The 16,518-nt window shown below is 37.6% G+C and overlaps 1 protein-coding gene across 1 annotated transcript; it reads right to left on the reverse strand.

The window, feature by feature from the left end:
* Positions 1–10,025: 10,025 nt before the first annotated feature.
* Positions 10,026–10,523, reverse strand: LOC122320688 (putative uncharacterized protein DDB_G0283051). Its single transcript, XM_043208856.1, has one exon. It carries the CDS (start codon positions 10,521–10,523, stop codon positions 10,026–10,028), a length of 498 nt encoding a protein of 165 aa, XP_043064791.1.
* Between the last annotated feature and the right edge of the window lie 5,995 nt (positions 10,524–16,518).

The raw sequence follows: 16,518 nt of genomic DNA on the forward strand, positions 1-16,518 counted from the left end.
CATATTTCATAAATAAACTTTATCTAAAAAAGGCTAGAATTTTATTTGGAATTACCGAAATCAGACGCAGGCATAGTAAAAATACTAAAATATACTAAAAAAGATCCCTTTTTGCTACTGACATTGTGCCTTAAAAGTACTATAGTTTGAAGGCTAGCAGGTACTAGCAGTTCATATTACACACATTGGACGCCACTGATTCACACTGTGGGCTAATAAAAGAGTTAGACTGAATCCACTTGAATTAGGTAAGTTCTACTCCACGAAAGACAGGTGTACGCTAATCCGGGCTCGTTGTTAATACACTGAATTACCACTACGTTTTTTGAGCTACACATTTATAGACCGGTCACAAACATTATTTTTTTTTGTAATACATACCTTGAAATTCATAAAAAACCAAACTTTTAATAAATTCACTAAAAATTGTAAATTCCAAGGAACTTGAATTCGATGCGCGCAAACAGGTAAAATTTTTAAAGCTCTTTGCAAAATCATACGCTGTGTTTGTCCGTTCACAGCTGATGATCAGCTGATAGTAGAGCTTTTAAAATGCTTGAATAAATCTAATCAAAGTATCTACAGGGTGGGCCATTTAAAGTTGACCCACTTGATTCTTAAAACAAAAACAAAAAAAGTGGACAATTTTTTTTTAATTCCAAAAATCATTTATTTTGGTCCAAGGAGATTTTTTTACAAAATATTATTAAAAATGATATCACGTAAATGGGCACCTTTAGCTCTGACAGCAGTGGTGTCATTTTTTTCTGAGCAAAAAAAGCTGGATCAACGAAAAAAAAAGCTAAAAAAAGCGGAATACCAGAGAAAAAAAGTTAAGAAAAAAGCTGATTTTTATAAAGCAATGTGCTGTATGTTTTTCATTAATAATTATAATATACATGAAAGTACGAAAACTATGAATTAAAGTACGTTTAAGATTTCGTCAATATCATCGGTAATCGGTAATCGGATAAAAACTCTGCTGAGCAACAAATATGCAAAGCGCTACCTCCTGCTCAGTGTTGGCTTTTTAGCAAAATGTATTTTATTTTTTTGCACAAATCCCTCCATAGCAATGCTGTGCTTTTTGTAGCAGCATGTGCACGTAAGTCGCTAAATTTTGCAGTTATGCTGCACTTACAATAGCTGCAAAACATTCGCGTAAGGTTTGTAGGATCCTTCCTCATCCACTCTTTAAACTCCGTGCTCTGTAGCCAGACATCTCTGACTTTTTGCTTGTAGGCTTACTTTGGTATCGTCAATATCTTTCAGCGCACGAGAATTTCACAAAGTTAGTAATGGAAGACGCTTCAATTTAGGTGCGATCTTTTGATGAAACTTTCTCGATACAAGTAAATATCCATTTTTTTGTCGATAGAAATACATTTTTAAAATTTAAGCCGTTAAATTCAATTTAAACAACTCTAAAATTTGAGTAAAAGTAAACTAAAAAAAAGCTGTTTATATTTGCTTAAAAAGCCAGAATTCCCGCTGCCCGCTGTTTTCATATTTTTCCCGCAATCGCACTTCAAAAAAATCCAAATCTGACGGGAAAAAAGCGGAAATGACACCGCTGTCTGACAGCCGAATGCATTCTTTTTTCAGCATTTTCCATGACTTTGGTCAATGTTTCAGACGATATGGCGGCTATTTCACGTCTAATGTTGTCTTTTAGTTGACTTAAGGTTTTTGGTTTATTAGCGTATACCTTGGATTTCAAATAACCCCACAAATAAAAGTCTGGTGCCGTCAAATCTGGTGATGTTGAGGGCCAGTCAAAATCACCACTTTTCGATATCAACCGCCCAGGGAACAATGTTCGCAATAAATCGATTGTTGCTCTAGCTGTATGGCAAGTTGCCCCGTCCTGTTGAAACGAGAAGTTATCCATGACATTTTCACGAATAATAGGCATCAGGAATTCCTGAGATCGTCGATAAGTCGATGTCGTAGGAGTCTCATCAATACTGGCTCGTACAGCTTCGATATTTTCATTAGAACGTCTTGTTCGTTGCCTGGATACATGACTGGCATTACTTAGATTACCGGTGTTTACAAATTTTGCGTACAAAGACTTAATTGTGTTTTTAACTGGAGCACTTTTAACTTTATTCGTTTTATGAAACGCACGTTGGGTTAACACAATTGAAAATTTATTTTCAATGTAGAGCTGAACAATTTGAGCGCGTTCCTTTGGAGTGTATTGTTCCATGGTATCAATTGTCTTCGACTGACGCTTCCAACGTGGTATGACGATCTGTCGACGCTGTCAAAAGTTACAGGGTTGCCAAATGGGTCAAATTTAAATGGCCCACCCTGTATTATCGAATTGTGAAAAAAAATCATAGCTTTTTGAAAGTTGAAATTTGAATTAAATGCCGCTAGCGAGGCCAAATCGCCCACTGTGGGGCGTGGTGCATCATGAGCTCTTGCCACAGGGAAGAACGGTCAATAAGGAATATGACCTGCAAGTTATGCGCAATTTGCGCAAAGCAATCCGCCAGAAACGCCCGGATTTGTGGAAGAACAAAAATTGGCTTTTGCACCACGATAACGCCCCTGGCCACACATCGTTGATTGTGCGCGACTTTTTGGCCAAAAACAACACACTAATGATGCCGCAGCCACCGTATTCCCCAGATCTGGCCCCCTGTGACTTTTTCTTGTTTCCTAAACTGAAGAGGCCCATGATAGGACGACGTTACGCTACGCTTGACGAGATAAAGACGTCATCGAAGGAGGAACTGAACAAGATAAAAAAATGATTTTTTGAACTGCTTAGAAGATTGGAAAAACCGTTGGCACAAGTGCATAATATCTCATGGGTATTACTCTGAAGGTGACAAAATAGATATTCATGAATAAATAAATAATTTTTGAAAAAACACAAAATTCGCGATACCTTTTGAACAGACCTCGTATTTGGTTTGAAGGGTGTCGAGAAGGGAGCTCAGCGATTATATGAATTCACATCTTCGAGCCCTGGCCAATACGGAATAAATTTCAGTGGATTCCTAATTCACATCGTCGCCCACAAACTGAATCAGAGGACGCTTGAAAAATGGGAGGAGGATTTGGCTATTGCACCTGGACAAGAGGTACAGGATGATGGAAAACCTGGATCAAGCCTTGATAACTCAAACTCCAGGCCAGCAGGTGGGATAGACATTATTCAAAAGCACCTCTTGCTTCTGCTACCAACTCAATTCCTATGGTATGCCTCTTTTGCATTGGTAGGGATCATTGTTTGCCAAAGTGCTCCCGGTTTTTAAATTTGTTTTCGAACCCTTGAATTAGAGAATCAAAGAAGATTCAGCTTTGCCTTAACTGACGCAAGGGGCGTCAATTGCAGCAATGTAAGTCTACTCATTGCAGACATTGTCCCATGAAACATTATTCTTTATTGCACATAACCCTGAGGCCCTCAGTTTCATCCAAATCACTTGTATCTCCATCATCGGACCCGTACTGGAATTCTTAGCCAGTGCCTTCTACTTCCTCAGCCTAAGTATCGCGCTCACATTCTGCATCGCAACCTTATCATCATTTGGCACACCCTCCACCCAACTGCTATAACTTACGTGAAAAATAGAGTTGATGCATTGCCAAGCCATTTTAGATTTTTTTTTTTGTTATAATTTTTGCGCGTAGTACCACCACCCGCTCAACCGACCGAGGCGAGGACGGGATTTTTAAAAGAATGAAAAGGTTTACAACTAAAGGAACATAATTTCAAGAAAATCTACTTGGAACCCAGAAATTTAGTCTACTTAACAAGTAAGCACTGTCAATTTCACCACGGATAGGATTGTGAATAAACACAGTACCAAGCATCTTTTAGGATAGGAGGGTAGGAATAGGTTTGCATTCCAGTTTGGGCGGCGTAGGGCAAAAAATAAAAAGGTTTTTTGGACTGATTCTATACGATCAGCGTGAACTCCGTATTGGGGACTCCATACTCAAGGATTGGTCGGACCAACGATATAAATAAAGTTTTGGTAACGTAAGGATCCTTAAATTCCTTCGACCATCGTTTAATAAATCCAAGCAATACCCTAGCTTTATTAACCACTAGCTGCCCGTCCTAGCTTCGCCCGGGTTTTTTTTTTTAAAGTTGCAAAAACTTTGGTTGTTCATTATTTGCGGGAATTAAGGAACCAATTCTGTGATACACCTGTCCTTGGATGGTAAAAGTAGGTGAAAGTCCACCCATTACGACCTCCTTATCTACTTCAAATGACGTCATCTGAAAGCAAGAATTATACCTTCTAATCCTGCTTAAAAACCGGCGCGATTCGTTACTGTCGTATAAAAGTAAAGATTTGAGAGGTTCCACTGGCTCGCCAAGTAATGGAATTTTAACCTTTCCACCAGAACAGCACATACCTGGAGTTTCTTCTTTCCATTTCAGTGCTTCACAATATCTGCATTTTTTATCCATTCTCCCAATGATAATCAATCGGTGATTAACATAGTCGATCAAAGGTTCATACTCAAAAGAGGCACCATTAAATGCCTCCCACGTTCTCATTGATAACGTACGTATTCTTTCTGCCTGCCGCTCAGCATTTAAAAGACGTCGTCTTAGTGAATCTTCGTCAGACTCTGCCGCAAACAATTGCGCGTGACGTTCGGCATCTAAAACTCGACGTGTCTGAGTCTGTTCCACGGTCTCAGCAGCTCTTTGAGATGCGTGGCGTTCAGCATCCAGGGTCTGACTGGCCCGAGTCTGCGTATAGGTCTCAGAAGCTCTTTGAGTCGCATGACGCTGAGAATCTAACATCTGACGCGTCCGAGTCTGCTCTTCAGATTCTTGGCCTCTAGCAACTTTTGCAGCTCGAGCTCTGCTAGAAATACTGCTTAGAGTTTTAAAAACTACAACGTAAGACGATTTTTTTATGAAAATTTTGATAAAGCAAACCTTTTTACTTAAAACGTAATGACTACTGCCTACCCCATTAGAACGATTGCGTGATTATTCCGTTTCGCCACCTGCTGTTTACCACCTAAGAAGGACGGCGTGATTATTTATAGCCTATTAGGATTTCTAGGTTATCATCTATCACCATACCAAATTTCATTAAAATCCGTTCAGCCGTTTAGGCGTTAAAGAGTAACAGACAGACAGAAACATTTTCACATTTATATATTAGTTAGGATGTTCAAAATATGAAGTGAAAATTTAAGCTTAAGGTCCAGAAGAACGCCAATATCGTCAACAAGCGTTATTATTTCCAAGGTTCTCCCACTAAGCGAATAGGTTACATTATGCGGATTGACCCGACAAAACGTCATCAGCTTGCACTTAGTGCTGTTTAAATTTAATAAGTTATCGTGACACCAAATTTGAAAATTTCTTAGGTCTGCTTGAAGGTTTAAATGACGGGAGTATTTATTATATTGCAGACACAGTTTTACACACATTCACAGAATGCGCAATGACCAATGGAAGATCATTAATGAACAGGGTAAAAAGTAATGGTCCCAGGTGGCTTCCTTGTGGTACACCAGGGGTAACTCTGAGGAGACTACTTAAGGAATTTTTGAAAAGCACTCTTTGTGTGGGGCCACTAAGATAACTAGAGATCCCAATTAAAAGATCAACTGGAAACCCTATCATGTCAAGTTTGCGAATCAATAGAAAGTTATTTACTGTAATAGTTTTTAATTAAATTTGTAAAACACTGCGGTTAGTTCATTTTTGCATTATATATTTATTAAAACATTTTCGTATAAACCTTATAGATTGGAGCTCCACTTCATAATGTGGCTCTCTGCTTAAGATATATTGGCCTTGGCTCACAATTCATATAGCTGCGCGAGCAGCGCCGCGGCCAAACGTTTATGTATATAAACATGTATATTAATGTACGTGTGCCGCTGCAGAGCAGCGGCCAACGCTTATGCATAAGTGTATATGAGCGGCGCTAGCAGCGGTCAACGCTTATGAGAGGGAGAGTGTTATGCTCACACTGTAAACGAATGATCGGCCGCGCATGCAGACATGCCGGCTCAGCATTTAGGATGCTCATAACATTGTTGTGTGGGTCGAATTACTCTGCACTTGAAGTGCTGGGAATATTTGGCCATAACCAAACGCCACAATGTTGCAGTGATATACATAAGTGGTACAGTGTGTACCCGATATGTGAGCATACTACATCTCCCCCTTTAGAAAAATAACGTAATAAAATGTAGTTATTTTGTTAGTTTTTACGTTATTTAGAAATGTTTTAATTAGTAGTAAAAATTAAACTTGTGGTATTACTTATGATTGATGAAATTATAGAAATGAATTTATGAATTTAAATGAAAAAAATTTTTTTTTTTTTTTTTTTTTTTTGGATCCGTTTTTTTCTCTCTTTTTTTTTTGTGTTAACTTTCTACGGAAATTCTATATTAGAAACTTTATTCTACAAAAAGTTTTAGTCTATCCTTATGAACTGTTTGTTTTTTGTTTTTATTATTTGAAATTAAAACGTTTTCGTTTTCCCCTAATTCCGTTACCGTGTACGGACCTGTATATTTATATTCTAGCTTATGCCCTACTTCATTTTTTAATAGTACTTTATCTCCTACCGAAATTTCTATATTTCTAACATTTTTATCATATAGCTCCTTATTCTTTTTCTTATATTCTTCTATCATTATCCTTGCTCTTTTGTATGCTACTTCTAACCTGTACTTACTTTCTTTAGCGTAATCTTCTATATTGTAGATTACTTCTATATTATTAATGGTATTGAAATGCTTTGGTAAATTGTTAGTTTTTCCAAAGACTAATTCATATGGACAATAGTTATGTACCATAGATGGGGTCGTGTTGAAACAATATACAAAATATTGAAGCCATACGTCCCAATCAGTTTTATCCACCGATATATATGAACGTATGTATTCATTAAAGGTTCTATGACTTCTTTCTATTGTTCCAACTGTCTGGTGGTGGTGTGCAGTTGATGTAATATTTTTTATTTTCAGGTATTTGCATAGGTCTTGTATAATTGAATTTTTGTATTCTGTTCCCATATCCGAAATGAACGTCTTCATTGGACCGTACTTTAGAATAAAATTTTCAAATATTGCTTTTGCAACAGTATTTGCGCTTTTATTAGCAATTGGAATGGCAATTAGATATTTTGTTAAATCGCAGATTAAAGTAACTGCGTATTCATTCCCTTGTTCAGACTTAGGCAGTGGACCGATCGTATCAACGATTACCCTGTCAAAAGCTGCTAGTGGTGTTTCCGTAATAGTTAATGGGGTCTTTGTATGCGTGGTTATTTTCGCTTTTTGACATTCTAGACATTTCCGTATGTATTCTTTAATATATCGAGTCATACCTTTCCAAAAGTAATGTCTTTTGACTTTGGCCAAAGTTTTGGTAATGCCAGTGTGACCTCCTTGAATGGGTTCGTTATGGTATGTAGACAGTATAGCTTCTTTTTCTTTTTCAGAATTTATTTGGGTCACCGGGTTGAGTAGCGCTACTCTTAATGATTTTAATGTTTTATTGCCCATTATCTTGAAATTATCTAATGAAACGTGTTCAAAGATATTTTCCCACGGTGCCACTTTGAGTTGGCTGATTTTATGTATACCGGCTTGCGTTTCAAGCCTTTGGAAAAACTGACCTAAGTCAAGGACTCCATTGGTATATAAATCGCTAACATCATATCTTGCAGTAATTTTTTTTCCATGTTTAAAAAGACATATCGTATTTTTTACGTGCAAGGTCACTACTTTTCGTACCTCGTCATTATGAATGACTTCGAATACGTTGGGCTTTGAAGCTTTTTCTATAGGTTGCCTAGGCAACTCTATTTCTTTATCTCCTGCGCAGGATTTCTGTCTACTTTGTAATCTTGTAGTGACTTTTTTTACATTCTTGGTGATATTTTGTAGTTCCTCGATGGTTATTCTTGATAACGCATCGGCTACATGATTGTCTTTACCCTTTAGATACTCTACTGTGAAATTATATTCTTCTAATTCAAGTCTTATTCGCGTTAATTTTGAACTGGGATTTACCATGGAAAATAAGTATGTAAGTGGTCTGTGATCTGTCTTGACAGTGAAGTGTCTACCATAAACATATGGTCTGAAGTGCGTTATTGCCCAATGAATTGCTGCAAGCTCTTGTTCTGTTGTACTTTTGTTACTTTCACCTTTGGTAAATGATCTTGATGCGTATGCAACTGGAAGTTGGAGTCCATTTTTGTTTTGAGTTAAGACTGCTCCACACGCTTGCTTACTAGCATCTGTTATTATGCAAAATTCTTTGCTGAAGTCTGGGTATTGTAACAAAGTTGGTTCTATTAAAGCCGATTTAAGGTGTTCGAATGCATACTGGCAGTCAGCTGTCCATTCAAATTTTACGTCCTTTTTGCATAACCTAGTTATGTGACGTGCATAATCGGCAAAGTTTTTAATAAAACGTCTGTAATAATTGCAAAATGCAATGAATCTTCTAGCGCTGTCCGCATCATGTGGGACTGGATAATTTTTTATGACGTCGTATTTTTTGTCGTCAGGCAAGATTCCTTTATCAGTGCATTTATGTCCCAGAAAAGTGACTTCGTGCATGAAAAATGAGCATTTTTCAGGATGTAATTTCAGGTTGTACTTTCTGCAATTTTCGAAAACATCTGTTAAATTTTTAAGCATGTGCTTTTCAGAACAACCAATGACAATAAGATCATCCATATAAAGGAATGCTTGGGAAGTATCTAGTCCAGAGAATGCTATAGTCATCATTCTCTGAAAAGAGTTTGGCGCTATCTTTAAACCGAATGGTAATCGCGTGAAGCGATACGAACCATTACTTGTTGAAAAAGAAGTTATATCCCTTGAACTTTTTTCAAGTTCAATTTGATGAAAACCTGACATTAAGTCGAGACATGAAAAATATTTTGCTCTACCTAGTTGATCTAGAATGTCATCAATTCTTGGGAGCGGAAATTTATCGGACAACAGTTTTTTATTAATTTGACGGTAGTCAATAACTAATCGCCATTTCTTCTTGTCTGAGCCTGGAAGAGACTTTTTCGGAACTAACAAGAGTGGGCTGTTATACGCAGATACAGATGGTTCCACAATTTTATTTTGAATTAATTTTTGAACTTGTGCTTGAATTTCGTCTTTTTGGCTATGGGGGTTTCTGTAATTTTTAATGTACACCGGTTCATCATCCTTCAATCTCAGTTTTTGTTTATAAAAATTATTAGTGCTTATCGATTCGGTTTCTAGTCCGAATACATCGCTATAATGTGTACATAGGCTTAAAAGTTGGGTTTTAAATTGTTGTGGGAAGTTTTTTGAAAGTATAGATAGTACAGACTTTTCTCTATTTATTTCATTGGAATCTACTACATCGTAGTTTGAAAGTGGTTCATATTTTAATTTATTCACGCTGACTACTTGATCATCGTTGGTTGTATTAAGTAGTCTTATGAATGCGCTTTGAGGTGTTGCTATAGTATTTGCTATGTATATACCATGCTGAATTTCTTGGTTTGGAATCAATATACTGTCTTCTGTGGAGTCTATTTTAATTTTTCGGACAACTTCGGATCTTGCTGGAAAAATCATGGAGTTATTGCCAGAACTGTATGTTATTGGAACATAAATCGGAAATTTTAGGTTATTAGGTCTAATTATAAGCCAATCTTCTGATGGCTTGAAGTCTAATTGACAGTTATATTTTTTGATAAAATCGATTCCTAGTATTCCATCACAGGGAATAGCGAAATGTAAACTTACAATATGAAAATTGTGTGGAATTATATATTTATCAGTTTGGATCTCAATGGAAATTTGACCCACTGATTTAGTAACTACCTGGCTAATGCCTTGAATGTTTATAAGGTTGTCTGATTTTATGTCGTGAAAGACGTCAGAATTTTCTTTAATAAGTGATATTTCTGCACCTGTGTCTACTAGAAATACAAGTTCCTTGCCTGTTACAACATTATTAAAACATACGAATATGCTTTGACTGAGATTGATGGTGTGAATCTTATGGTTTATTGTTGTTGAGTATCTAAGGGTTGCTGGGAGTTTCCCGAAGTATTCTGGGCTACCCTCACGTTATTGTTATTTGAATTGTTCGTGTTGTTTCCTCCATTTGAGCGACTGTTACCTCTGTAACTGTTGTTTCCTCTGGAGTTCGAATTGTAGTAGTTCGGCTGGCCATTATTGCGGTTATAGTTGTTACCATATCCACGGCCATAGCCTCTGCCGCGATAATTACCTCTGTAATTACCACGATATGCATGTCCTCTCTGAGTGTAGAATACTGTGCTGGCATTGCCAGTCATTTGTGTGCTGCAATTTATATATTTGCTTACGGCATCATTCATTGTTGGGAATGTGCCAGCTTCCAGGATGGTCTTCAGTTTCCCGTTTTCGCAGTTTCTAGTCATTGCGTTGATAGCTTCTTTAGTGCTGAATTTTTCAGCGAGCTCGGGTTGTAATCCTTCGTCAATATACGATGATTCCAGAAGCTTCCTTAGATTGTCCATTTCGGTTGTGAATTGTGTGGCTGTTTTTCCCTTCTGATATACGTTTGACATTTTTGCCTTTACAACGTCAGAAGTTTCGCCTACAATTGTGTCTTGCAATTTTTTGATTATTTCTTTTATTGTAGTTTCATTTTGTACTTTATAGAGGGTTGAGCCAATTATTTTTGACTTTATGACCTCTATTGCAATTGATTCATAATTGCCTTTTGTTAGATCAACTAACTTAATTGCCGTAATGAATCTTTGCAGATGGATTTTCTTTCCATCAAATTCCGGCACAGCGTGAGAAATGTCTTTGATATATGCCCGTTGGGCTGCCGATTCGTCCACCATGATGTAAGGCTTTTGCTCAATTACACTAGCACCGGTGTCAGAATCGGTTTGTTCCTGATCTGAAAATTCAGATTGGATAAGAATAGCCGGTATAGTCAGATTGTTTAAATCCGTCTCCTCAATTTCGGGAGAATGTTGATCGGAGTCTTCGGCCTCTAAAGGGTCGACCTCAGGTGTGTCTGAGTATTCCTGATCGGTTTCTACTGTTAACGGGGTGTTCAGTATCGTTGGTACCGAGATAGTTAAGTTGTACCTTCGTTTTATTGTTATTAGGTTTGAACGAAGTTTTATCAGGAATTTTGATACTTGGGACCAATGAGTTTTGTCTAAACGGTCTCTCTGGTCATGTATAAGCGTACGCGCTGTATTAAAGCGAGCCACTAATATTTCAGCATGTTTATTTATTGTTACTTGCTGAATCGTTCTATTTTGTGTTAACGACTTATAAGATTTGTCGAAATCACTTTTTAAATTTTGTAATTCCTTGTATAACTCATTCCATTCCATTATCGTATGGATATGAATTATTTCCTGTAAACTACCATTATAAGAGTTCTACCCAGTATGTCATGATCATCTATAACCGATCTTACATGAATACCTGGTATTGTACTCAATATAATTGCCTTCTGCGTCGCAGAGCAATGAATTAATGGCGATGTGTCAAGATTAAAAATATCCAAATAATTATATTCTAGCTCACTAATTTTTGTTGGGGTCGTTGAGACCAATTGCTGAATACGTTCAGCGAAGAGACTATCCCTTTCATAAACTTTTGCAATTACCTCTTGGGTATTCATGTCTTTTGATCATATAGTTTGTATCTGCAATATTTTATTTTTTCCAAATGTAATAGATAGGTTTTTATTAGGTTTTTTGAATATATATTTTAATGATTTATAGTCTTAATCGTTTTAGTTATTATTTGTTTGAGCAGCTAGGTCCTGCTTGTTTTTTACCTCCTTCCAGGTTGCCATTAGTGGAGGCAGTTATTTTCTTAGATGCTTTTCTTTTGGTTTCCCTATTTATTTTTGTAATCTCTGCAGATATTTCTGCACGTCGTTTAGGGTCTGTGCACCTAGTTAACGCGTCCTTTAGTCCTGCTCTTTTTCTGATTGCAGCAACTCTAACGCCTCCCCCTCTTTTGGGAATTTTTACCTTAGGGATTTCTGTCAGTTTTTCTTCCCTTTCTCGAATTTTTCTTAATTCCCCAGTTCTTTCTTTATATTCTTTAATTGTGAGCGGTTTTGGGCCCGCTAAAGGGTTCTCTTTAATTGCTTCCTGGAGAGTTTTTGACATTATGTCGAAGGAACTGACTCATTATGTTTATTTATATATAATATATGTATATATATATTTTTTTTTTTTTATATATATTTTCTTTTATATTTTATCTAAATCATTGGCCCTGCTCTGATATCTTTTCTTTAGTTTCTTATTATGCTGAGCATAAATCTTGAGAATTAAATTGATTACGTTTGTAATGGCAATCACTAAAAGCAATATCCACAGAGACTTAATGTCATCTGTGTGATCAACAATTTTTATGTCATTAATGACATTGGCTGTATTGTCTTTTGCCTGGCTCTCTTCGGAGCTAAACCAGCTACCCATTTTAACAGGGTTCTATTCAAAACAAAAAAAATAAAATCTCACTAACAAAAAAAATAAGAGAGGAAAAAAAAGAAAATGGAAGAGAAAAAAAAAAAAAAAATTTATCCTGATTCCTAGCTGGTGGTATGAGTTGTTAGTGTATATGAGATGGCTTACATGAACAAATTTTCAAACTGGTTTACATTTTAAGCTACGTTAATTTCTTAGTTTAAATTTATACCATCTCATATTGTTAGTGATGAGTTTATGGTTGGGATTGGGGTATTTTGTTAGTTCTTAATATTACCAATAAGGCTTGCGTAAACGCCTTGTGCCAAATTGGGATTTACTTATAAAATATGTACATTATATATATCATTTCAATTTTTTATTTATAAAAAAAAAATTTGTTGTTGTTATTGCGCCTTCTTCTTTCTTCTCAGCTTCCAGCGGCGGCTCAGGGGGCGGTCCAATGCCTCCCGCGCTTTGGTATAACTTCTGTTCTTCTCAGCTTCCAGCGGCGGCACAGGGGGCGGTCCAATGCCTCCCGCGCTTTGATATAACTTCTCCTACGGCGGCACAGGGGGCGGTCCAATGCCTCCCGCGCTTTTGATATAGCTTCCAACGGCGGCACAGGGGGCGGTCCAATGCCTCCCGCACTTTGATACAGCTTCCAACGGCGGCACAGGGGGCGGTCCTATGCCTCCCGCGCTCTTCTTCTTGTTTTTATTTTTATATATATATATATATATCGGTACCGGTGCCGGTCATCGCACAGGTTTATGGTTGATGATTGTATACGTTTTTTTTTTTTTTTTTTATTATTATTGGCCTTTTTGACTCAGGCGGCGCCGGTGCTGGTCATCGCACAGGCTCGTACAAATTTTCTTTATTTGGTTAATCCTGATATTTTTAGGTTGTATATCTGCGTTTGTGATTAGCACTTCAATTGTTGTGTTTTTCCATAAATTCCACTTAGCTTTGGATTCTTAGTAATTCCCATATTTTGAAGTAAAATATTTATATTTCTACCGGCGTTGTTTCTATTCGCATTTGTTGTATATGAATATTTTAAATACACAAAGAACTCGGTTTCAGATACCGCGCGCTTGGCGCTCTTTTTTCACACATCCGAAGTTGTGACTATGTCACGGTCGCCATGTAATAGTTTTTAATTAAATTTGTAAAACACTGCGGTTAGTTCATTTTTGCATTATATATTTATTAAAACATTTTCGTATAAACCTTATAGATTGGAGCTCCACTTCATAATGTGGCTCTCTGCTTAAGATATATTGGCCTTGGCTCACAATTCATATAGCTGCGCGAGCAGCGCCGCGGCCAAACGTTTATGTATATAAACATGTATATTAATGTACGTGTGCCGCTGCAGAGCAGCGGCCAACGCTTATGCATAAGTGTATATGAGCGGCGCTAGCAGCGGTCAACGCTTATGAGAGGGAGAGTGTTATGCTCACACTGTAAACGAATGATCGGCCGCGCATGCAGACATGCCGGCTCAGCATTTAGGATGCTCATAACATTGTTGTGTGGGTCGAATTACTCTGCACTTGAAGTGCTGGGAATATTTGGCCATAACCAAACGCCACAATGTTGCAGTGATATACATAAGTGGTACAGTGTGTACCCGATATGTGAGCATACTACATTACAGTGTCAAATGCTTTGCTGAAGTCTGTGTAAATGACATCAGTTTGAAAATGATTTCCAAAGCCGTTTATCACAAAGGACGTGAGCTTTAAAAGATTTGTTGTTGTAGACCTGCGCTTCATAAATCCGTGTTGGCATGGAGATATGACTTATCTACAAAGGTGCTGCAAGTGAGGAGTTTTGCTCGCTCAAAAAGCTTTGAAATTGCTGACAATTTAGAAATACCTCTATAATTGATAGCATCCGAATTGTTTCCCTTTTTATGAAGGGGAATAACAAATGACTCCTTCGAAACAAGGGGAAACTGACAAGTTTGTAGGGATAGGGTAAACAACTAGAGAAGGGGTTTTCACAATGCATTAGCACAGTGTTTAAGACACTGGTTGAAGTAAACTGGTGTAACACGCTGAAGATCCAAAAAAAGGAAGCTTTCGTTTAAAGTGGGACGAAATATTAAGTTCGACTTAGGTATGGCGTATAAATATTGCTCACTTGAATGAGACACTGTGAAGTAAGTTGATTGCAAGAATTGGGCAAACAGATCGGCTATTGCCTGATCAGTATTAGCCGTCATACTTTCAAACGAAAGCGAAGGCGAAAAGGAAGATGATCTATATAGCGGAACACACGAGTTAAAAAACGATTTGATTGCCGAATAAAAAATTGTAATGGCTTCTTCCATATTATTACAGGAGTACAGATCGGGCCAATCATTGTCAGATACAAGATGATTAAGTCTCAGAAAGTTTGCCCTGCGAAAACAATGAGTTCGCTTGGCTATCTTTATAGCATTATTTTTAACTGTTATACCAGTGTCGATAGTCACCTCGAAATCAGGGTGATACGGATCTTCAGGCAGCGTAAGTGGTGTTGCTCTAGAAAGAAAAAACACTTTCAGGATTTGAGACCTCTCTTGCTACTGTCAATGAGAACAGACGTGTTTTATATCGCTCCGCCGTGTAATTAAAATTACATCGTAAATAGCCGAATTCCATTTCGCGAAAAGACGCTGAGGTAACGCATGGGTACATGTACTCGTTTTGCCTATGGAAATATTTCAAGTTGTGTTCAAATTACGAAAATAAACAATAATACAGCTGATCATAAACAAAGCCAACGTTTAAGAGCACCAGCTCTGTACCGAAGAGCGATAATGAGCAAGGCTCGGCAACAACAACAAGATGAACGTCGGCTCTCGTCAATTAGGAACAACGCTTACTTTTCCATAAGAGCGGAAGAGTTAGAACCGACAACAACTGCAACACTAAAAGTGAGTACGGAGAGAGCACGCTCGCTCTCTCCCGCCTTATTATGTCCAAGCGGCGCATCACAAAAACAGCCGTGGAGTGCCCAATGCCCGTCCCCCGACCCCTACAACATTACCAACGATCTGCTGATAACAACAACGACCAGCACAATGCCATCGTTTAAGACGGTGACATTGACACTAGCGGCGACAACAACCACTACAACAACCACATCAACTGCAGTTTCTGTTTCGTCAGCCCTTACTGACAAGCTAGCCAATACCCAACCCAAAAATAACAAAAATGTTAATGGATCGTTAATTCAAACCGGAATCGATCGGTATGTGCAAATTAAAAGGAAAATAAGCCCACAAGCAGCTAAAAAAGCAAATGCATCAAAAGTCACGAAGAAAGTTGAAGCCACTGTATCAAACAATGCGCTAACAAGAAATAGATTTTTTATTTTGAGTGACCCAAAAGAAGATGATACCGCTCAAAAACCTCAGACCAAGCAACTAAAGCCACCACCAATCTTTGTACGCCAGGCAAATTGTTCTGAATTGATCAAAAAAATAACTGACCAAATAGGAGCAAACAATTTCTACGTTAAATCCTTAAAATGTGGTAATATAAATGAAACAAAAATACAAGTGGACAACGAACAAGACTATCGATCTGTTGCCAAACACCTTGACAACGGAAAAATAAATTACTACACCTACCAACTTAAAAGTTGCAAAGGACTACAAGTAGTAATAAAAGGTATCGAAGCAACAGTCCCTATTTATGAGATCATAGCTGGACTTAAAGTAAAGGGCTTTAATGTCAAACAGACTATGAATATATTAAATAAAAACAAAGTTCCGCAGACAATGTTCGAGGTAGAGTTGGAGCCGGAAACTATGAAACTAAAAAATAATGAAGTCAACCCAATACATAAGCTTCAATATCTGCTGCACCTTAGGATCACCGTTGATGAGCCCCACAAGCGGAATGGGCCTGTGCAACGTATGAATTGTCAGGAATACGGTCATACGAAGACTTACTGCACTCTACGTGCAGTCTGCGTTGCCTGCGGAGATGCACACTCAACTGAGGCCTGCCCAATAAATAAGGATAACCATTCTGCAATAAAATGTAATAATTGTGGG

The sequence above is a fragment of the Drosophila ficusphila genome, unplaced genomic scaffold (genome assembly GCF_018152265.1).
Source record: "Drosophila ficusphila isolate 14025-0441.05 unplaced genomic scaffold, ASM1815226v1 contig_758, whole genome shotgun sequence".
Classification (NCBI taxonomy): Eukaryota; Metazoa; Arthropoda; class Insecta; order Diptera; family Drosophilidae; genus Drosophila; species Drosophila ficusphila.

Bases quoted from the DNA above. Each gene is read 5' to 3' on its own strand.
- LOC122320688 (XM_043208856.1), bottom strand. From the start codon at position 10,523: ATGGACAATCTAAGGAAGCTTCTGGAATCATCGTATATTGACGAAGGA.